Raw genomic sequence first — 23646 nt, forward strand, 5'->3', positions numbered from 1 at the left:
ACTTAGTGTGAGGGCACCCTGGCACTAGCCAAGGTGCCCCCACATTTTTCAGGGCCAATTCCCTGAACTTTGTGTGTGCGGGGACACCATTACACGCGTGCACTACATATAGGTCAATACCTATATGTAGCTTCACAATGGTAACTCCGAATATGGCCATGTAACATGTCTAAGATCATGGAATTGCCCCCTCTATGCCTTCCTGGCATTGTTGGCACAATTCCATGATCCCAGTGGTCTGTAGCACAGACCCTGGTACTGCCAAACTGCCTTTCCTGGGGTTTCACTGCAGCTGCTGCTGCTGCCAACCCCTCAGACAGGTTTCTGCCCCCCTGGGGTCAAGCCAGGCTTGTCCCAGGATGGCAGAACAAAGGACTTCCTCTGAGAGAGGGTGTTACACCCTCTCCCTTTGGAAAATGGTGTGAAGGCAGGGGAGGAGTAGCCTCCCCAGCCTCTGGAAATGCTTTCTTGGGCACAGATGTGCCCAATTCTGCATAAGCCAGTCTACACCGGTTCAGGGGACCCCTTAGCCCTGCTCTGGCGCAAAACTGGACAAAGGAAAGGGGAGTGACCACTCCCCTGACCTGCACCTCCCCTGGGAGGTGTCCAGAGCTCCTCCAGTGTGCTCCAGACCTCTGCCATCTTGGAAACAGAGGTGCTGCTGGCACACTGGACTGCTCTGAGTGGCCAGTGGCACCAGGTGACGTCAGAGACTCCTTCTGATAGGCTCTTTCAGGTGTTAGTAGCCTATCCTCTCTCCTAGGTAGCCAAACCCTCTTTCCTGGCTATTTAGGGTCTCTGTCTCTTGGGAAACTTTAGATAACGAATGCAAGAGCTCATCAGAGTTCCTCTGCATCTCTCTCTTCACCTTCTGCCAAGGAATCGACTGCTGACCGCGCTGGTTTGTGTTGCCCCTATCCCTATGTGTCCCCATTGCATCCTATTGTAACTATACATTGTTTGCACTGTTTTCTAAGACTATACTGCATATTTTTGGTATTGTGTACATATAACTTGTGTATATTTGCTATCCTCACTCTGAGGGTACACTCTGTGGTACTTTGGCATATTGTCATAAAAATAAAGTACCTATATTTTTAGTATAACTGTGTATTGTGTTTTCTTATGATATTGTGCAAGTGACACTTGTGGTACTGTAGTAGCTTCACACGTCTCCTAGTTCAGCCTAAGCTGCTCTGCTAAGCTACCATTATCTATCAGCCTAAGCTGCTAGACACCCTATACACTAATAAGGGATAACTGGGCCTGGTGCAAGGTGCAAGTACCCCTTGGTACTCACTACAAGCCAGTCCAGCCTCCTACACCCATGACCTGTAAATCAAATGCTACTAGTGGGCCTGTAGCACTGCTTGAGCCACTCACATGAGTAGCTCTCTAAACATGTCTCAGACCTGCCACTGCAGTGTCTGTGTGGGCAGTCTGGAACTGCCAGTTCGACCTGGCAAGTGCACCCACTTGCCAGGCCTAAACCTTCCATTTTACTATATACAAGTCATCACTACAGTAGGCCCAAGGCAGCCTCATGGCCAGGGTGCAGTGTATTTAAAAGGTAGGACATGTACTGGTGTGTTTTACATGTCATGATGGTTAAATACTGCCAAATCCAGTTTTCACTACTGCAAGGCCTATCGCTCCCATAAGTAAACATGGGGATTGCCTTTAAATACATTTTAAGGTTAGTTTGCCATTGGGAGCAAATAGAGATGAGGAGTTTGGGGTCTCTGGACCCACAATTTAAAAATACATATTTTGGTAAAGTTGGTTTTTAGATTGTCTGTTTGAAACTCCCACTTTTAGAAAGTGGGCATTTTCTTTGCTTAACCTAACCATTCTGAGCCCCTGCTTGGCTGCTGAATCCATCTACAAGTCAGACTGACAGTTGGGGATGTTTGTGAATTCACTCTAGACAGTGACCCAAAGAGAGCGGAAGTGTGCCTGACCTCACACAATACAGTCTCCAACCCCCTGGAGTGTCGCTGGGTTAGGGCAAGGAAGAGGCAGGATTTTGTGCACTACAAAGACTTTCCTTTGAAGTTTGCCTATTTCAAAGGCAGAAATGAGTATGAGTGTTGAACTGCTGACCCTACAATTTTAGAACACTTCTGGATCAAGAGGAATCTCTGCCAATTAGAAGAGCTGTGAGGAGGAGTGCTGCCCCTTTGCTGTGTGTGCTTTGCTGAGTTGGCCTGCAGTTGCTGCTTCTGCCTTGGAGAGGTTAAAGACTGGACTTTGCTGTGTATCCTGCCTGTGAAGTTTCTCCAAGGGCTTGGACTGAGCTTGCCTCCTGTTAAGAAGTCTCACGGATATTAAAGACTTCACTTGCCCGCACCTGGGATCTCCTGCTGAGACCCTTGACTTGCCAAGTAGTACCACTCCAGTCCCCAGGCCCTTGGAAGGAGACGCTGGCAAAAACATGAGTACAAATCCACACACCAGAGCCAAGCAGCAGAAACATCAATGCAGCACTTGCCTTGTGGCTGTAAAATCAACTCAGTGCCCGTGTCACGGCTGAAGAAATCAACGCATCACCAGCTCAGCTTGACTTTATGGTTACCATGTGTCTGTATTTTCCACGCATCGTCCCTGGGCACCAAAACTCCAACATCACCACACAGACCCAAGGCTGCTTCCCCGTAAATTGACTCATCCCTTCTCTGAGAGGAAAGAATCGACACATCGCTTACTAGCAGAGGAAAGAATCGACGCACGGCCTCACATGCAAGTAAGGAATCAACACATCACTTGCCCTCGCTCCTGCGGCTTTATTTTTGACGAATACCAGGTACTTTGCGCTACAGCAACGCATCCCTTGATTTCTATAGGTTAAGACTCTTTTCACTTCAAAAATTGATATCTCTTTTTGTGTACATTGGATTTTTTTTGTTTTGGTCTTGTTTGATTTAAATAAATATTGGCTATTTTTCCATACTGCCATGGAATCATTTTGTGGTGTTTTCACTGTGTGTTTGTACAAATACTCTACACATTGCCTCTGAGATAAGCCTGACTGCTTGTTCCAAGCTACCAAGGGGGTGAGCAGCGTTTATCTTGAGTGTCTGCCTCCCTTACCCTGACTAGAGTGAAGGTCCCTACTTGGACAGGGTGTAAAATGACTGCCAACTTTAGACCCCATTTCTAACAGTCACTATTCAAGCGATCAAGGAGAGATTATTTTTCAACAACTATACTACCGCGAGTCTGAAAAAGAAAGTACCTTAGTTTGCTTCAGGGCAGATTCTATTCCATCTCTGTGTTGATGCATTTGGTCTACATGGATTCTCCAGTCCTACAGTGAAGACAAACAAAATCTCAGTCACCTAGCAACACTGTTCACGTATAATTAATGTCCCTGGCAACAGTTCATCTGAATGGCTGAATGAGAGGACATTATATATGGAAAATGTCACTTACCCAGAGTACATCTGTTCGTGGCGTGTTCCGCTGCAGATTCACATGCTGTGCACTGTTCCTGGCATCTAGTGTTGGGCTCAGAGTGTTAGAAGTTGTTTTTCTTTGAAGAATTGTTTTCGAGTCATGTGACCGAGTGACTCCTCCCTTTCGGCTCCATTGCGCATGGGCATGGACTCCATCTTAGATTGTTTTCCCGCAGAGGGTAAGGTAGGAGTGATAGAGTAAGAATAGTAAAGATGTCCATGCAATGGGATGGAGATGTATGTACAAAGTTGAGGTAAAGGAATGTACAATTTCTAATTGCAACTTAAACGGCTACAGGCTCCCGGGGAGGTCGCATGTGAATCTGCAGCGGAACATGCCACGAACAGATGTAAACTGGGTAAGTGACATTTTCCGTTCGGTGGCATGTGTAGCTGCAGATACACATGCTGTGCATAGACTACAAAGCAGTAATCCTCCCCAAAGCAGTGGTCAGCCTGTAGGAGTTGAAGTTGTTTGAAATAATGTTCTTAGTACAGCCTGTCCTAATGTGGCTTGTTGTGTTGCTAACACATCTACACATTAAAGTATGAGGTGTGGACCAAGTGGCTGCCTTACAAATCACTGTCATTGGTATGTTTCCTAGAAAGGCCATTGTTGCTCCTTTCTTTCTAGTGGAGTGTGCCTTTGGTGTAATGAGTAGTTGTCTTTTAGCTTTCAGGTAACAAGTTTGTATACATTTCACTATCCATCTGGCTATGCCTTGCTTGGATATAGGGTTACCAGTATTGGGTTTCTGGAATGCGACGAACAACTGTTTAGTTTTACAAAATGCTTTTGTTCTGTCTATATAATACATTAGAGCTCTTTTTATATCTAATGTATGCAGTGCTCTTTCTGCCACTGAGTCTGGCTGTGGGAAGAAGACTGGGAGTTCCACTGTTTGGTTTAAATGAAACGGTGAAATTACTTTTGGTAGAAATTTGGGATTTGTGCGGAGAACAACTTTATGTTTGTGTACTTGTATAAAGGGTTCTTCAATAGTGAAAGCCTGTATTTCACTAACTCTTCGTAATGAAGTGACTGCTACTAGAAATGCCACTTTCCAAGTTAAGAATTGGATCTGACAAGAATGCATGGGTTCAACAGGTGGACCTATGAGTCGTGTAAGTACAATATTAAGATTCCTTGAATGTACTGGTGGAGTTCTTGGAGGTATGATCCGTTTGAGTCCTTCCATGAAGGATTTAATGACTGGTATTCTAAATAGGGATTTTGTGTGTGTAATTTGCAAATAAGCCGAAATTGCAGTGAGGTGTATTTTGATGGATGAAAAGGCTAGATTTGCTTTTTGTAGGTGTAGTAAATACCCTACGATGTCTTGTATGGATGCATCCAACGGTGTGATGGGTTTTGCTTGGCAGTAGAAGACAAATATTTTCCATTTGTTAGCATAACAATGTCTGGTGGTAGGTTTTCTTGCCTGTTTAATGACTGCCATACACTTGTTTGGAAGATTTAGATAGCCAAACTCTAAGACTTCAGGAGCCAGATTGCTAGATTGAGCGTTGCTGAATTGGGGTGTCTGATCTGTTGTTTGTGTTGCATTAACAGATCTGGTCTGTTTGGAAGCTTGACGTGAGGTACTACTGAGAGGCCCAACAGTGTGGTGTACCACGGTTGGCGTGCCCACATTGGTGCTATAAGTATTAGTTTGAGTTTGTTTTGACGCAGTTTGTTGACTAGAAATGGAATGAGTAGGAGAGGGGGAAAAGCGTGAGCAAATATCCCTGACCAGTTGATCCATAGAGCATTGCCCTTGGACGGAGGGTGTGGGTACCTGGATGCGACGTTTTGGCATTTTGCATTTTGGTTTGTGGCAAACAGATCTATGTCTGGTGTCCCCCACTGACAAAAGTGTTTTGTAGTACCTGGGGATGTATTTGCCACTCGTGAGTTTGCTGGTGATCCCGACTGAGATTGTCTGCTAATTGATTGTGAATCCCTGGGATGTATTGAGCTATTAGGCAAATGTTGTTGTGAATTGCCCAATGCCAAATTGTTTGTGCTAGGAAGCAAAGTTGCGATGAGTATGTTCCCCCGGTTTGTTTAAGTAGTACATCGTTGTCATATTGTCTGTTCTGACAAGAATGTGTTTGTGAGCCAGAAGAGGTTGAAAAGCTTTTAGTGCCAGAAAGACTGCTAGCAGCTCTAAGTGAATTATGTGTAGCTGTTTTTGCTTGCTGTTCCACTGTCCTTGTATACTGTGATTGTTGAGGTGTGCTCCCCCACCCAATCATTGATGCATCTGTTGTGAGAATGGCGTGAGGCACAGGGTCTTGAAAAGGCCACTCTTTGTTTAAATTTGTGGGATTCCACCACTGAAGCGAATAGTGTGTTTAACGGTCTATCAACACTAGATCTTGGAGATGACCCTGTGCCTGCGACCATTGTTTTGCATGGCACTGCTGTAAGGGCTGCATGTGTAACCGTGCGTTTGGGACAATTGCGATGCATGATGCTATCATGCCTAGGAGTTTCATCACAAATCTGACTGTGTGATGCTGATTTGGTTGTATGTTTGGTACCATGGTGTGGAATGATTGCACCCTTTGTGGGCTTAGACTTGCAATGGCTTTTTGAGTGTTGAGTGTAGCTCCCAAGTACTGCTGAATTTGGGATGGTTGCAAGTGTGATTTTTGATAATTTATTGAAAACCCTAGTGTGTGTAGGGTATCTATTACATAACATGTGTGATTTTGACACTGTTCTTGAGTGTTGGCCTTTATTAGCCAATCGTCGAGATATGGGAATACATGCATGTGTTGTCTCCTTATGTATGCTGCTACTACGGCAAGGCATTTTGTAAATACTCTGGGGGCTGTCGTTATCCCAAAGGGTATTACCTTGAATTGGTAATGTTTTCCTTGTATAACAAACCTGAGGTGTTTTCTGTGAGATGGATGGATGGGTATGTGAAAATACGCATCTTTTAAATCAAGTGTTGACATGTATTCCCCCTGTTTTAGTAATGGGACTACATCTTGTAGTGTTACCATGTGAAAGTGTTCTGATTGAATGTATAGGTTGAGAGTCCTGAGATCTAGTATTGGCCTTAGTGTTTTGTCCTTTTTGGGAATAAGGAAGTACAGGGAATAGACCCCTTTTCCTTTTTGTTGATGAGGTACTAGTTCTGTGGCTTGTTTTGTTAATAGTGCTTGCACCTCTGTTTGTAACATTGTTAGATGTTGCGACGATAGTTTGTGCGCTTTTGGGGGAATATCTGGAGGAAAATGTGTGAATTCTATGCAGTAACCATGTTGGATAATTGATAGTACCCATGTGTCCTTTGTTATGTTTGACCATTGATTGTGGAACATTTCCAGTCTTCCTCCCACAGGGGATGTGTGTTGGGGGAAGGTGATGGCAAAGTCACTGCTTGTTGTTAGTGGCGTGCTTTGTAGGTTGGAATTTTCCCCTGTATTTGTGAAATTGCCCTCTGAAGGACCCTCGAAACCCCCCTCTCTGATACTGTGATTAGTATGACGGCTTTGTTTGTGAGGTGGATGGTTCTGATGGCTGTGGCCTGAAACCCCCCCTATACTGTGGCTTCCTAAATGTCCCTCTGATTTGGGATGAGTAAAGCGCTCCCATCGCTTTGGCTGTATCCGTATCCTTTTTCATCTTTTCTATGGCTGTGTCCACTTGTGTGCCAAATAGCTGTTGCTGGTTGAATGGCATGTTGAGGACTGCCCGTTGAATCTCAGGTTTAAAACCTGATGATCTAAGCCATGTAGGGCGTTGAATTGTCAATGCAGTGGTTATTGTTCTTGCAGCTGTAGTATCGGATGAATCTAACGCAGACCTTATCTGGTTATTCGTTATTGCCTGCCCCTCCTCTACCCCCTGCTGAGTTGTTTTTTGGTATTCTATGGGGAGATGTTGAATGATGTCGTTCATCTCATCCCAATGAGCTCTGTCATATCTTGCGAGGAGGGCCTGTGAGTTCGCTATGCGCCACTGGTTGGCTGCTTGTGATGCTACCCTCTTTCCTGCCACATCAAACATTTTACTCTCTTCTCTGGAGGGGGTGCATTTCCAGCTGACTGCGAGTTGGCCCTCTTCCTCACTGCGCTGACCACTACCGAATCAGGGGGCAGCTGTTGCGTTGTAAATACTGGGTCAGAAGGTGGTGGTCTATACTTCTTTTCTACCCTTGGTGTTATGGCCCTTCCCTTAACCGGCTCCTGAAAAATTTGTTGGGCATGTTTGAGCATACCTGGGAGCATGGGTAGACTTTGGTAAGATGTATGTGTTGTGGACAACGTATTAAAAAAAAAGTTGTCTCCTAGTGGTTCGGTAAGCATGCTGACATTGTGGGAAGATGCAGCCCTAGCCAAAACCTGTGTGTAGGAGGTGCTATCTTCAGGTGGAGAGGGTTTAGACGGATAGCACTCCGGGCTATTGTCTGACACAGGGTCCTCCTAAAGATCCCACAGGTCTGTGTCTTGATGTGACTGCATAGTGTGTGTGGGTGACTGTGCAGAGGGTGTAGCAAGAGGAGAGACAGTTCTTTGAGGAGAATGAGGAGGAGAATGTGCTGGGGAAAACTGGCGTGGCGGAGATTGCTCTCTTGCCACTTTAGCCTTTGGCTGATCAGTGTCCAAACGTCCTTGGAAAGCCAGCTTCCTTTTAAATTTGAGTCGAGGTGATGTGAGGATCTTGCCAGTATCCTTGTGGATCTGTATCCTGGCTTGTCCGTCATCAAATTCCTCCATCTGTTGAAGTTCTTCCTCAAATCTGTGGCTTTCTTTCATCTGTTTAGAAAGTCCATGTCCCTCAGTATATGAGGCTCTTTTCGGCTCCAAAGCCGTTTATTTGGGTACCAAAATGCCCATGGTGATAGTAGGACTCTGTTCGGAAAGAGTCTTTCGGGGCTTCGATTCAAGGAGTCGATGTCGAACTTTTTCAGAGACTGTGTCTCGACTCGAGTCCGAAGACTTCGATGCGGGTGTGGCCTTTTTCGGTGCCGAATGTGTTGCTTGGTCACTGCTTGATTTCTTCCGGGTAGAGCCATGGCCTTCCGGCAGTGGTGTCCCAGAGGCCTTTTGTTTGGTCTTGGGCTGGGTCTGGGTTGGGGCAGGCGTACTCACATGCTGGCCTGCTGTCGGTGGTCGGTCCGCGTCCGATTCATCCGAATCAGATCCTTGAATGGAGATGGCCATCTCCTCTTCTTTGGCGTCGAGGTGTTCAGTACTTTTCGACGCCATTTGTAGTCATCTCGCCCTTCGATCCCTCAAGGTCTTCTTGGAACGGAAGGGCCTGCATGCCTCACAAGTATCCTCTTGGTGATCTGGTGACAAAAACAGATTACAGACCCGATGTTGATCCGTGTATAGATACTTTGCGTGGCACTGAGGGCAGAATCGGAAAGGGGTCCGGTCCATGAGGCTTCGACAGTTCTTGCGGGTCGGGCCGACCAGGCCCAGGATGGGTGTGGGTGCCCCGAAGGGCAACCAAAGGTGTGTTTCGCCGGTGCCGATGTGTCAATGGAATATGGTTCGCGATCGAGGACAATACCGATGATTTTCTGCAATTTTTGAAGTTTTCTGAATCGAATAACCGGAGCGAAGAGGAACACGTCCGAACCCAATGGCGGAAAGAAAACAATCTAAGATGGAGTTGAGGCCCATGCGCAATGGAGCCGAAAGGGAGGAGTCACTCGGTCCCGTGACTTGAAAATACTTCTTCGAAGAAAAACAACTTGTAACACTCCGAGCCCAAAACTAGATGGCAGGAACAGTGCACAGCATGTGTATCGGCAGCTACATATATATACACTGATAGTGAAGAAAGGAAGTGGTGAAGATGCTTTCTACAAGCAGTAATGGCCGCAATTGTACTTCAGTGGAAAGCTGGATTTGGATAGATAAATATTATCAAGTATCATCACTTCTTTAAAGGTACATGAGTCAACATGCATCTGCAGTAACATGCAAAAGCTCTTGAAGTTTAAGGTGTACATTGATCTAATGAAAGGTCATTTTGACTCATTTTGTTTATTTATAAAATCATCTATCAAATTTATATTATGTGGCTGTAATGCATGTACTCAGGAGAAAGACTTTCAAATTCAGTTATGGCTTGCTGGGGTGTAGGATTGTGCCCTTGCGTTCTGGTTAGCAAGTCCATCCTTCACACAAAACACCTCTGAGACAGGTGAAGCAGGTCATGATACCACGATAGACTAGGCCAATCCAGAGCAATCAGAATCACTGTTAGCTTTCATTGCCTCAATCTGGCAATCATCTTTGAAAACAGGAGAGTCTGAGAAACAGCACAGACTGCCTTTGAACAGTTTATGACCAGACTATCAAACAAGCATTTCCCAGGGATCAGTTGTCCAGAAAGAAGAGAGTGAAGTCTTAGCATTTTCCTTTTCACTATTAAGCGAAAAATGCTTTTTTACTGAAAAAATGTAACATCATAGTGCTATTTTTCTGAACATGGATGAATGGTGCATTCATCAGAGGATTCTATGTTGATCTCTCTGAAGGATTACAAGTATTTTTCCTGGAAGGGTCTCCAAACCTCATACTAACATGTCAGTTGTCCCTATGTGTAGGAAAGTACCATCTTGCCTGGCATGTTACCCCCATTTTTCACTGTATATATGTCGTTTTAGTTGTATGTGTCACTGGGACCCTGGTAACCCAGGGCCCCAGTGCTCATAAGTGTGCCTGAATGTGTTACCTGTGTAGTGACTAACTGTCTCACTGAGGCTCTGCTAATCAGAACCTCAGTGGTTATGCTCTCTCATTTCTTTCCAAATTGTCACTAACAGGCTAGTGACCATTTTTACCAATTTACATTGGCTTACTGGAACACCCTTATAATTCCCTAGTATATGGTACTGAGGTACCCAGGGTATTGGGGTTCCAGGAGATCCCTATGGGCTGCAGCATTTCTTTTGCCACCCATAGGGAGCTCTGACAATTCTTACACAGGCCTGCCACTGCAGCCTGAGTGAAATAACGTCCACGTTATTTCACAGCCATTTTACACTGCACTTAAGTAACTTATAAGTCACCTATATGTCTAACCTTTACCTGGTAAAGGTTAGGTGCAAAGTTACTTAGTGTGTGGGCACCCTGGCACTAGCCAAGGTGCCCCCACATAGTTCAGAGCCAATTCCCTGAACTTTGTGAGTGCGGGGACACCATTACACGCGTGCACTACATATAGGTCACTACCTATATGTAGCTTCACAATGGTAACTCCGAATATGGCCATGTAACATGTCTATGATCATGGAATTGCCCCCTCTATGCCATCCTGGCATAGTTGGCACAATCCCATGATCCCAGTGGTCTGTAGCACAGACCCTGGTACTGCCAAACTGCCCTTCCTGGGGTTTCACTGCTGCCAACCCCTCAGACAGGCATCTGCCCTCCTGGGGTCCAGCCAGGCCTGGCCCAGGATGGCAGAACAAAGAACTTCCTCTGAGAGAGGGTGTGACACCCTCTCCCTTTGGAAAATGGTGTGAAGGCAGGGGAGGAGTAGCCTCCCCCAGCCTCTGGAAATGCTTTGTTGGGCACAGAGGTGCCCAATTCTGCATAAGCCAGTCTACACCGGTTCAGGGGACCCCTTAGCCCTGCTCTGGCGCGAAACTGGACAAAGGAAAGGGGAGTGACCACTCCCCTGACCTGCACCTCCCCTGGGAGGTGTCCAGAGCTCCTCCAGTGTGCTCCAGACCTCTGCCATCTTGGAAACAGAGGTGCTGCTGGCACACTGGACTGCTCTGAGTGGCCAGTGCCACCAGGTGACGTCAGAGACTCCTTGTGATAGGCTCCTTCAGGTGTTGCTAGCCTATCCTCTCTCCTAGGTAGCCAAACCCTCTTTTCTGGCTATTTAGGGTCTCTGTCTCTGGGGAAACTTCAGATAACGAATGCAAGAGCTCATCCGAGTTTCTCTGCATCTCCCTCTTCACCTTCTGATAAGGAATCGACTGCTGACCGCGCTGGAAGCCTGCAAACCTGCAACATAGTAGCAAAGACGACTACTGCAACTCTGTAACGCTGATCCTGCCGCCTTCTCAACTGTTTTCCTGCTTGTGCATGCTGTGGGGGTAGCCTTTCTCCTCTCTGCACCAGAAGCTCCGAAGAAATCTCCCGTGGGTCGACGGAATCTTCCCCCTGCAACCGCAGGCACCAAAAAGCTGCATTACCGGTCCCTTGGGTCTCCTCTCAGCACGACGAGCGAGGTCCCTCGAATCCAGCGACTCTGTCCAAGTGACCCCCACAGTCCAGTGACTCTTCAGTCCAAGTTTGGTGGAGGTAAGTCCTTGCCTCACCTCGCTGGGCTGCATTGCTGGGAACCGCGACTTTGCAGCTACTCCGGCCCCTGTGCACTTCTGGCGGAAATCCTTTGTGCACAGCCAAGCCTGGGTCCACGGCACTCTAACCTGCATTGCACGACTTTCTAAGTTGGTCTCCGGCGACGTGGGACTCCTTTGTGCAACTTCGGCGAGCACCGTTTCACGTATCCTCGTAGTGCCTGTTTCTGGCACTTCTCCGGGTGCTACCTGCTTCAGTGAGGGCTCTTTGTCTTGCTCGACGTCCCCTCTCTCTTCAGGTCCAATTTGCGACCTCCTGGTCCCTCCTGGGCCCCAGCAGCGTCCAAAAACGCCAAACGCACGATTTGCAGCTAGCAAGGCTTGTTGGCGTTCTTTCGGCGGGAAAACACTTCTGCACGACTCTCCAAGGCGAGGGGGATCCGTCCACCAAAGGGGAAGTCTCTAGCCCTTTTCGTTCCTGCAGAAACCTCAGCTTCTTCTGTCCAGTAGAAGCTTCTTTGCACCCGCAGCTGGCATTTCCTGGGCATCTGCCCATCTCCGACTTGCTTGTGACTTTTGGACTTGGTCCCCTTGTTCCACAGGTACCCTAGATTGGAAATCCACAGTTGTTGCATTGCTGGTTTGTGTCTTTCCTGCATTATTCCTCTAACACGACTATTTTGTCCTTAGGGGAACTTTAGTGCACTTTGCACTCACTTTTCAGGGTCTTGGGGAGAGTTATTTTTCTAACTCTCACTATTTTCTAATAGTCCCAGCGACCCTCTACAAGGTCACATAGGTTTGGGGTCCATTCGTGATTCGCATTCCACTTTTGGAGTATATGGTTTGTGTTGCCCTTATCCCTATGTTTCCCCATTGCATCCTATTGTAACTATACATTGTTTGCACTGTTTTCTAAGACTATACTGCATATTTTTGCTATTGTGTATATATATCTTGTGTATATTTCCTACCCTCTCACTGAGGGTACACTCTAAGATACTTTGGCATATTGTCATAAAAATAAAGTACCTTTATTTTTAGTATAACTGTGTATTGTGTTTTCTTATGATATTGTGCATATGACACTAAGTGGTACTGTAGTAGCTTCACACGTCTCCTAGTTCAGCCTAAGCTGCTCTGCTAAGCTACCATTATCTATCAGCCTAAGCTGCTAGACACCCTATACACTAATAAGGGATAACTGGGCCTGGTGCAAGGTGCAAGTACCCCTTGGTACTCACAACAAGCCAGTCCAGCCTCCTACACTATGTGCTGACCTATCATCTCTCTGTCTGTGAATAAGGAAAAAGAGACAAACTAAGATTGAACATACTACTGATGTACCACGTTCAGCGTGGGCAGACAAACCCTCTGGCAATTGTGGAATTCTGGCAACTGTCTTTTGCTGTTTGAAAAGGAGAAGGCTCATTGGCTGAGAGTTTCATTCCACCGAAAAGGAACAGTTCTTCTAATCATTCAGGATCAGACACTGAAGACTCCTTCTTTAATTCACAGCGCGCCCGCAACCGCGGGACGCGCACAACTTCTTTCCTGGGCGGGAGCCCTTTAAACTTTGCCGGAGGCAGCCTCAGCTGCTGACAGGGCGGGAAGCCCTTCTTTAATTCACAGCGCGCCCGCAACCGCGGGACGCGCACAACTTCTTTCCTGGGCGGGAGCCCTTTAAACTTTGCCGGAGGCAGCCTCAGCTGCTGACAGGGCGGGAAGCCCTTCTTTAATTCACAGCGCGCCCGCAACCGCGGGACGCGCACAACTTCCTTCCTGGGCGGGAGCCCTTTAAACTTTGCCGGAGGCAGCCTCAGCTGCTGACAGGGCGGGAAGCCCTTCTTTAATTCACAGCGCGCCCGCAACCGCGGGACGCGCACAACTTCTTTCCTGGGCGGGAGCCCTTTAAACTTTGCCGGAGGCAGCCTCAGCTGCTGACAGGGCGGGAAGCCCTTCTTTAATTCACAGCGCGCCCGCAACCGCGGGACGCGCACAACTTCTTTCCTGGGCGGGAGCCCTTTAAACTTTGCCGGAGGCAGCCTCAGCTGCTGACAGGGCGGGAAGCCCTTCTTTAATTCACAGCGCGCCCGCAACCGCGGGACGCGCACAACTTCCTTCCTGGGCGGGAGCCCTTTAAACTTTGCCGGAGGCAGCCTCAGCTGCTGACAGGGCGGGAAGCCCTTCTTTAATTCACAGCGCGCCCGCAACCGCGGGACGCGCACAACTTCTTTCCTGGGCGGGAGCCCTTTAAACTTTGCCGGAGGCAGCCTCAGCTGCTGACAGGGCGGGAAGCCCTTCTTTAATTCACAGCGCGCCCGCAACAGCGGGACACGCACAACTTCCTTCCTGGGCGGGAGCCCTTTAAACTTTGCCGGAGGCAGCCTCAGCTGCTGACAGGGCGGGAAGCCCTTCTTTAATTCACAGCGCGCCCGCAACCGCGGGACGCGCACAACTTCTTTCCTGGGCGGGAGCCCTTTAAACTTTGCCGGAGGCAGCCTCAGCTGCTGACAGGGCGGGAAGCCCTTCTTTAATTCACAGCGCGCCCGCAACCGCGGGACGCGCCCGGGCGAAGCCCGGGCAAAGGGCGGGCCCGTCCTTCGCCCGTCATCGACCGGAAGAGGCCGGGCTGGGCCCCCCCTCTAACGCCTTCTCCTCTCTACAGTGTCATTTATACTTGTGTGCTGCGCCAGGTACAGTGCGATCTCTTATTAAATATGGGGAAAAGGAAAATTAATGTTCAAAAGGGGATAGGTGGGTCCAGCTCCCTCCAGTCCTCCATTACCAGTTATTTATCCTCTGTAATGGGGGCCATTGAGTCTGAACTAGAACATGTAGAAGAAAGGATTGGGGCTGTCCAAAGTACTGTCCAATATCCTCCGCTGGAACCTTCTCTGGAACTTATCAGCCACGCTCCTACCCCCTTAAGTACTGGTCTTTCACCACTGTCCTTAACAACAAACTCCAGCCAGTTGAAAGAAGACAAAATTCCTACTTTTGATCGTACTACTTCTTCTCCCCTTTTAGTTACTCCTCCTTCTGAGGGTTCTCAGACTGTTTCTCCACCTACGAAGAAGAGGCGAGCCGGGAAAAAGCCAAAAAATGTAAAAAAGGTCACAGGTTTTAAAAAGAACTTACCTACCCATTTGACCCAAAGTAACAAACCTTCAGCCCCCTTGGTTTTTACCTCTGAATGTCTTCCAAGTACGATCATTTCTGAAGATGGCTCTAATAGATTTGACTCGACACTTAAATTATTTTGTGCAACTTTAGAGGCTAAAATTACAACTTTGATTACCGAGAAGCTTGATTGTTTTTTTAATGATGTAACTAGGCTTTTATCTAGTTTCTCTAAACCTGGCCCACTTAGCTCGGGAATTCTCCCTGGCCCCGAATCAGTTTATTTACCTACTCCTCCCCCTACATTGGCACCCCAAGGAGCCGGTAACTATTTGTCTGATCTACAAGTTGTCCCTGGCCAAGGAACCCTTGTGGATAACCCTGTATTATGTCCAGCAAGGAAGGCTCACTCCTCTAGGTTGCAAGACAATGGCTCCAACTTATTCACTAATCATGCAGACTTTTTACATTTACCTCCGGACTGTAATCCGTACGTTTTGGTTCTTTCTAACGTTCCTCCTTTGGAGTGCCGCAAACTAGAAGATACCCACTCTTTAATTAGGAAAGCCGGCCATTGGTTGAATTCTAAATTTAAACCAAATTCTTCAGGCTTCCGTAATGATAAGATTCTTATGGCCCGAAGGGTGAAGAGGGTTGGCTTCTCAAAGGAATTGAAGGAGGGCGATTATGTTATTTTAAACTTTGCCAATCCTCAGTCAGTAGATTATTTTTTGACTAAATCGGCCTATTGTAATATGTTAAATAACAAGATTCAAATCCATTCCCTGCACCATTTTTATGACCCTGTGCTTTTACCAAATCGTCCTATTACTAATTTAAGCATGCACAGCCAAGAGCCAGATAGGTCTCTCTTACAGGTCAACGTTCCAACTAGCAATAGATTCTCGACCCTTAGTCACTTTGATGAGAATGATTGACTATCGGTGACCCACCACTGTTCTTCTAATTTAGAGAGACGGATGGTTGGGACCGTCCAAACCAAGCGTATCAGGGGCATAGGAATGTGTACCACAGATTTACAAACTCATCTAAATACCAAAGTCTCATCATTATGTTCTGCATTTAGACCACTAACCCTGCTCAGTTGGAATGTAGCAGGGTTGCGATCTAAAACTAACAATTCGGACTGGAAGAGTTTCATTTCTTCTTATGATATAATTTGTCTACAGGAAACTTGGTCTAAAGATATGTTTTTCTTGAATGGCTTTACTTCTTTTTGCCAGCCGGCACGGAGTTCTCACATGGGGAGAGCTAGTGGTGGCCTTTTAGTACTTGTTTCTGTAAATCTTCCGCTTTTAAATGTGTCCCTAATTTGGTCTTCCCCTTATTTTATGGTTGTTCTCGTCTCTATAAGCGGGCAAAAGGATATTCTAATTTTAAACTTTTATAATAATATCCCTCGGGGCTTCCTTATGACCCATCTGGAAGAGGTAATGGATTTTATAGATTCCTCACATGCTTTACAGTTTAGTGATTTAACTATTTTCTGGGTGGGTGATTTTAATATTCCCTTATGCTGTAAAGAACACACGGACTTGTGTGCCTTCCCTGTTGAGGGTAGAGAGTCACCAATTCATTTTAATCATACCTCTGAAGGAGATGCCTTAAATTCTTTTATTTGTAAATTTGATCTGGTTCACGTTACAGAGAAATTGGCCCCTGATGCCCGTAATAAGCCCACTTACACCGGGAATTTGAAGGGGAGTACCATTGATTTTATACTTATCAGCTCTCCTGATTTTTATCTAATTAGAAATTTTAAGATTACGCCTCATTGTGCAAGTGATCACAACCCTCTTAGTATTACACTGGACCTAAAAGTAAATCAGGCACCCTTGAACAAAAATTTGTGTGCTGCTACAGTTTATAATTTAAATAGTGGCATTCGTTTAAAATGGGATAAAATTGACCCTAAAAAGTTTAACCAAGAAATTGTAAGAAGTAGGTCTGATACGATTTATACGTGTTTGTCTCAGCAATTAGACTCTGACTGTATTGTGCGAGAATTCGAATCCTTAAGTAGTGATATTTCACGCGCCCTGGTGATGGACAGGCCCGGGAAGGGGCCGGTGGTCCATAGATGGTTTGATTCTGCGTGTTCTTTAGCCCATAAAAAACTTAAAGAAGCTCTTAAAGCAGTTCCTCCCGCACGTCAATTAGTAAAATCAGCGAGGACTGACTATAAGGTTGCCCTTGATAAACGGAAATCCGAAATTAGGTCCAGGGCTTGGAGCGATCTTTTGGCCGCATCTGAATTTAAGGACACTTCCAAATTCTGGAAAGTGATAAATCACCCTTACTTTTCTGATAAGAACTCTTTGGCCAATGAATGTTTTATTACTGAGGATGTCTGGATAAATCATTTTAGGAAAGTTTTCTGCTCTGAAACTTATGAGAATTCGCATGTGGCAGTTACTCCTGCTACACATTTTACTCCAGATTTTAACTTTAAGGCCCTAAATATTATTTTTGATCTCCATGAGGTCAAAGGTGCCATTGATAGATCAAGGCAGGGAAAGGCCCCTGGACCCGATGGGGTTCCTGTCGACCTTTTTAAATCAGAAATTGAGCTCTGGGGCCCTTTGGTTACAAATGTGTTGAACAACGTGGTAACTAATAATGTGCCCTCTTCATGGAAATCGGCTATTATTGTTCCCATCTTTAAAAAAGGTAATAGACAAGACCCCTCTTGTTACAGACCAATCTCCCTTATTGATTCAACGGCAAAGATTTTAGGTAGTGTGATCTTGTCCCGTTTAGAAGATTGGGTAACAGATGCCCAGATTTTATCTCCCATCCAATTTGGTTTTAGACCCGGTGTGGGCACAGTTGAGCAAGTTTTAAACTTACAATTGATACTTAATAAATATGTGTCTGTTAAGAAAGAGTCCATCCATATGGCTTTTATCGATCTAACCAGTGCCTTTGATTTGGTTAACAGATCCAAGTTATGGCAAATCCTAGAAGTTCTAGGGTGTGACCCGGCTCTATTGGAGCTTATTAAACGCCTACATACAGACCTAACGGTTTCTGTTCAGGTCGGCTCATTTGGGCAGAGAACCCCTCCTATTCCGTCAACCAGGGGCGTAAGGCAAGGATGTATTTTAGCCCCTTTTCTTTTCTTGATTTATATAAATGGGCTCTATGATTTTTTGGTTAAACAAGCAAAGGATGTACCGAAGATGGGCCAAAGATTACTTCCAGTTTTATTATATGCGGATGATGCAGTTTTAATTGCTCGTACTGCAAATGGCTTACAGGGCTTATTGGACATATTTTAAGAGTTTATGTCGAGCCTCGATTTGAAGGTCAATTACCCCAAGACTTTTGTCATGACCTGTGGCCCACGTAACACAAAATCCAAACAATTTACTATGGGAGGGCATTCTCTTATTAAGGTCAAAGATTTTTGTTACCTAGGCATGTATTTGAGTTCCTCTCTGTCCTGGAAGACTCATATTAATTTTAAGCTCCAACAGCTGATAAGGAACACCGAAGCGATCTTTCGCTTCTCTAATAAACTAGACCATAGACCCCCCGCACAGATGAAAACTCTGTATAATTCTAAGTGTACCGCAGCTGTGCTCTACGGAGCAGGCGTCTGGGGCTGTGTAAAGGTACCATCTCTCCAGAGGGTCGAAAATAAATTTTTGCGAAGATTACTGTTGGTTCCAAAATGTACTGCAAATATCATCTGCCACGAAGAACTTGGTCAGTGTTTTTTGGAGGATAGGGTTTTTTTGGCGCCATTATTGCTTTGGATTAGATGTTGGCTAAACCCAATGGCAAAATTGGTCCAAGATTGTATTTCCGAATGCTTACAATTGGAAAATTCAAATAGGATCCCCTGGCTTATGTTTCTACGAAACTCTTTTGAGAATTTAGGTCTTAGATATATGTTTGATGAACCTCACCTATTAACTATAAATTCTAGGTCCGTTCTGAAGGCTACTTACTCCGAGTACATATCAGACCTGAGATTTTACAGTTCTCTGAAATTAAAATCCTTTGATTCCTATTCTCAGGTTGTGACAGCCCCATGCCTTGAACCTTATCTGACCTGGTTTTCCAGTTTTAAGATACTTTCTTTTTTAACACTTTTTAGACTTAATTTAATTCATTTTAAAGTAGCGTTTCCTGAACCATGTTTTTGGAAAAGGGATTTACCTCTTTGTCCCTGTGATTCTAGATCAACCCAGAGTACTTTGCACTTTTTTCTCTTTTGCCCTTTTTATGCTGCTCCTAGAGGGGTTTGCATTTTACCCACTTTACGTTCTGTTAGACCCATCCATTACAAGGAAGCTTTAATATATTTTCAGAGATTGCCAGATAGACAAATTTGTCATTTTGTATTAGATTTTGTTACAGCTTCTTTAAGCATTAGGAAAAGGCTCATTTCATTTTAAATGTATATGTATGTATAGTTTAATATTGTAAGTTAATCTTTGTATTCTGTTATTGTGATTTTTCTTATGTTATGAGTTTTATTTGTTTCTTTTATGAGATTTTAGACCGGATGTTTACGTAATGTTTTAGATATGGTACTATTTTATTCTTCTATCTATTTACTGTAACGTAATTATTGTGTGGTATTTGTGTTTTTGTCTGTACTTTTATGGCATTTGCCGAATAAAGTTTTGTGACTGACTGACTGACTGACTGACTCCTCGATGCCAAAAGTTTACAAATTCTAGGGTGTTTTCTTTTTTAACAATGTCCAGTACCTAATGATACCTCCTGCCTTTTTTTTAATAGAAAACCCTTGCTGAAAGAGTAGACAGAGGGTCGGCATACAGTCTGCAGTCAGTTTACCTTATTCTGGCCCAGCAAATGGTTTGACTGATTCGCAGGTATCCTTTGGCCTGAACATCCTTGCCTTTACAATTGTGTTTAATCATTCTGTGCATGGCATGCTAACCCATAATAGCAAACATTAGTCTGCCTAATAAACTATATATTGTGAATGACTGAATAATGCGGGCAACCTTGTAGGAGGCTGGCCTGGTTTGTAGTGGGTACCTTGGGTACTTATACCTTATACCAGGTCCAGTTATCCCTTACTAGTGAAGTAGTGGTGCTTTAGCGGCTTATAGGGGTAGCTATAGCAGAGCAGCTTAGGCTGAACTAGGAGACACGCAAAGCTCATGCAATACCACTTATAGTTACACAGTACTTATACACAAGTAAAGACAATACTCAGTGGTACCAAAAATAAAGGTAGTTCATTTGGGTGACAGTACCAAAAATATCTTAGAGACAATACTCCTTCTGGAGGTAAGTATTATACACAATATATACACTAGACACCAAAATTAGACAAGTAAATAGTCATAGAACATTGCAAACAATAGGAAATGCTATAGATTTTTAATGGGAGAAAATAGGTCTAGGGGCAACACAAACCATATACCTAGAAAGTGGAATGCAAATCACGAATTCCCCCCTAGACAAGTGTAGTGTGTGCAGAATCGCTGGGAGAGTAAGAATACAGTAAAGGTAAGTCAATTACCCCACCCCAGAGCCCAGAAAAGCAGGAGTAAAGTACTGCAAGTTTCCTTAGGACACACTACACCTCGTGATTGGGATTTTGCAGTAACCAACAAAGTCCGCAAACAACAACTGCTGGATTCTTGGACCAGAAGACCTGAAAAAGAAAGGGACCAAGTCCAGAAGTTGAAAGAAGTTCCAGGAAGGGCGGGAGCCCCTGCCAACCCAGAAGAGGGTGCAAAAGAAGAGTCCCGGTTAGGTGAAGACTGCAAGAATGCACCCTAGGAAGATGCCAGCTAGTTCCTGCGTGATACAAAGGGTGTCCCACGACGTGAAGATGGATGCAGGCATGATTTCGTGTTGGAAGTCGCCAGTAAGCCTTGGTTACGACAAAAGTGAGTTTTGCGTCAAAATGGCACTGGCTGGACCCAGGAGGGACCTGGGGGCCTCAACTCTGTGTGAGGAGGAAGAGGGGGCTCTCAGCACTTTAGAGAGCCCTCAAGATGACAGACAGCACCCACGGGAGTCCCTGGACACGGGGACAAAGGAGGTGCAAAATGCAGTTGGTGCAGCACAAGAAAGGTAGGCTCCACGTTGCCGGAGAACAACTCAGCGAGTTGAGCATCGCAGGATAGAGTGCTGGGGACCTCTGCCAGGCTCTGCACGAAGGAATTTTGCAAAAACTGCACAGAGGCCTCAGGAGGTGAAGAAGACACAGTACACAGGGGTACTGTCGCTCTCAGGGAAGGCAATGTCTTATTTTATCCGAATTGCGTCAGCAGGATCTCAGGACAGTCTATGTCGACGGGGTCCACCCTCTGTGTCCTTAGGAGCACACTCGTTATTGTGAGCGGAGTCCAAGGGAACCGGTCATCATCTTGGAAGGTGCCTACATGAGCAGGGGAGTGACTCTGTCACCCCACTGGAAAGTTCTTCGGTCCTTCTGGTGCAGAATGAAGACAGGGAGTACTCAGAGTGTGCATACCGTGGAAACCATTGCAGTGGCTGGCTGGAGCTGAAGTTGCAGAGGAAAAGTATCCCTTGTGGATACTTTGTTGTTGTTACAGCGGTGTAGGAAAGTACCATCCTGCCTGGCATGTTACCCCCATTTTTACTTGTGTGTCAGTTTGTTTTTGCCTGTCTCACTGGGATCCTGCTAGCCAGGATCCCAGTGCTCATAGTTGTGGCCTGAATGTGTGTTCCCTGCGTGGTGCCTAACTGTGTCAGCGAGGCTCTGCTAATCAGAACCTCAGTGCTTATGCTCTCTCTGCCTTTAAATGGTCACTGCAGGCTAGTGACCATTTTTACCAATTCTAATTGGAAGACTGGAACACCCTTATAATTCCCTAGTATATGGGACCTAGGTACCCAGGGTATTGGGGTTCCAGGAGATCCCTATGGGCTGCAGCATTTCTTTTGCCTCCCATAGGGAGCTCAGACAATTCTTACACACGACTGCCACTGCAGCCTGAGTAAAATAACGTCCACATTATTTCACAGCCATTTTACACTGCACTTAAGTATCTTATAAGTCACCAATATGTCTAACCCTCACTTAGTGAAGGTTAGGTGCAAAGTTACTAAGTGTGAGGGCACCCTGGCAATAGCCAAGGTGCCCCCACATAGTTCAGGGCAATTTCCCCGGACTTTGTGAGTGCGGGGATACCATTAGACGTGTGCACTACATATAGGTCAATACCTATATGTAGCTTCACAATGGTAACTCCGAATATGGCCATGTAACATGTCTGAGATCATAGAACTGTCCCCCCTCCCATGCCAAATCTGGTATTGGGGTGCCAAACCCATGCATCCCCGGGGCTCCAGCATGGACCCTGGGTACTGCCAAACCAGCTCTCTGGGGTTTTCACTGCAGCCACCGCTGCTGCCAACCCACAGACAGTCTTCTGCCCTCCTGGGGTCTGGACAGCCCAGTCCCAGGAAGGCAGAACAAAGGATTCCACTGAGAGAGGTTGTTACACCCTCTCCCTTTGGAAAAAGGTGTTAAGGGCCTGAGAGGAGTAGCCTCTCCTGGCCTCTGGGAATGCTTTGAAGGGCACAGATGGTGCCCTCCTTGCATAACCAGTCTACACCGGTTCAGGGATCCCCTTGTGCCCTGCTCTGGCGCGAAACTGGCCACTCCCCTGTCCATCACCACCCTATGGGTGGTGCCCAGAGCTCCTCCAGTGTGTCCCAGACTTCTGCCCCTCTCAGGGCTATTTAGGGTCTCTCCTGTGGGTTCTCTTAAGATTCTGCTTGCAAGTTTCCTTCAGGAATCCTCTGCAACTATTATTTCATCCTCTGACCTCGGATCAACCACAGCCTGCTCCAGGAACCGCTTATAGGAGGCTGGCCTGGCTTATAGTGGGTACCTGATAGTACTTACACCTTGTGCCAGGTCCAGTTATCCCTTTATAGTAGATTAGTAGTGTTCTAGCAGCTTAGGCTGATAGAGGTAGCTATAGCAGAGCAGCACTAAAACCCGGATGAAGGTGCAAAATGGCTGCCTCCGGGTGGAAGAAGCTGAAGATTCTGCAACAACAGAAGATGCCAAGAACTTCTCCTTTGCACAGATGTCCCACGGCATGCTGTAGGACGCAGAGTTGTTTCCACGCAGAAAGACCACAATCAAGCCTTGCTAACTGCAAAGGTCACGGCTGAAGAAAGGGGGTGCTGGCCGGGCCCAGGAAGGACCAGGAGGTCCCCACTTGGAAGAGGAGACAGAGGGGGCGCCCAGCAACACAGAGAGCCCACGCAGAAGCAGGCAGCACCAGTAGAAGTACTTGAACATGGGTTCAAGAAAACTGAGCACGGCGGTCATCTCAACACTACAAAGGAGGGTCCTACGAAGCCGGTGGTCAACTCAGCGAGTTGAGCAATGCAGGATGGAGTGCTGGGGACCTGGGCTGGGCTGTGCTGTGCACGAAGGATTAGTTGAAAAAGTGCACAGAAGCCCTAGCAGCTGCAATTCACGCAGTACACAGGATTACTGTCTGGCGTGGGGAAGCAAGGACTTACCTCCACCAAATTTGAACAGATGGACCACTGGACTGTTGGGGTCACTTGGATCCAGCTCCTGTGTTCCAGAGACCATGCTCGTCACGATGAGAGGGGACCCAGAGGACCAGTGAAGCAGAAGTTTGGTGCCTGCGTTAGCAGGGGGAAGATTCCGTCGATCCACAAGAGATTTCTGCTTGGCTTCCAGTGCAGGGTGTAGGCAGACAGCCCCCAGAGCATGCACCACCAGGAAACAGTCGAGAAAGCTG

The 23646-nt window shown here is 46.2% G+C and overlaps 1 protein-coding gene across 2 annotated transcripts in view; it reads right to left on the reverse strand.

The window, feature by feature from the left end:
* IFT57 (intraflagellar transport 57) overlaps positions 1–23646 on the reverse strand; it is a 192967-nt gene that overhangs the window by 63707 nt on the left and 105614 nt on the right. For both annotated transcript variants that reach the window (XM_069204792.1, XM_069204793.1), the window contains exon 7: positions 3236–3307. In XM_069204792.1, the coding sequence (XP_069060893.1) occupies positions 3236–3307 (72 nt within the window). The remainder of the gene's footprint in view (positions 1–3235; positions 3308–23646) is intronic.

Source organism: Pleurodeles waltl, chromosome 8 (assembly GCF_031143425.1).
Source record: "Pleurodeles waltl isolate 20211129_DDA chromosome 8, aPleWal1.hap1.20221129, whole genome shotgun sequence".
Lineage (NCBI taxonomy): Eukaryota > Metazoa > Chordata > Amphibia > Caudata > Salamandridae > Pleurodeles > Pleurodeles waltl.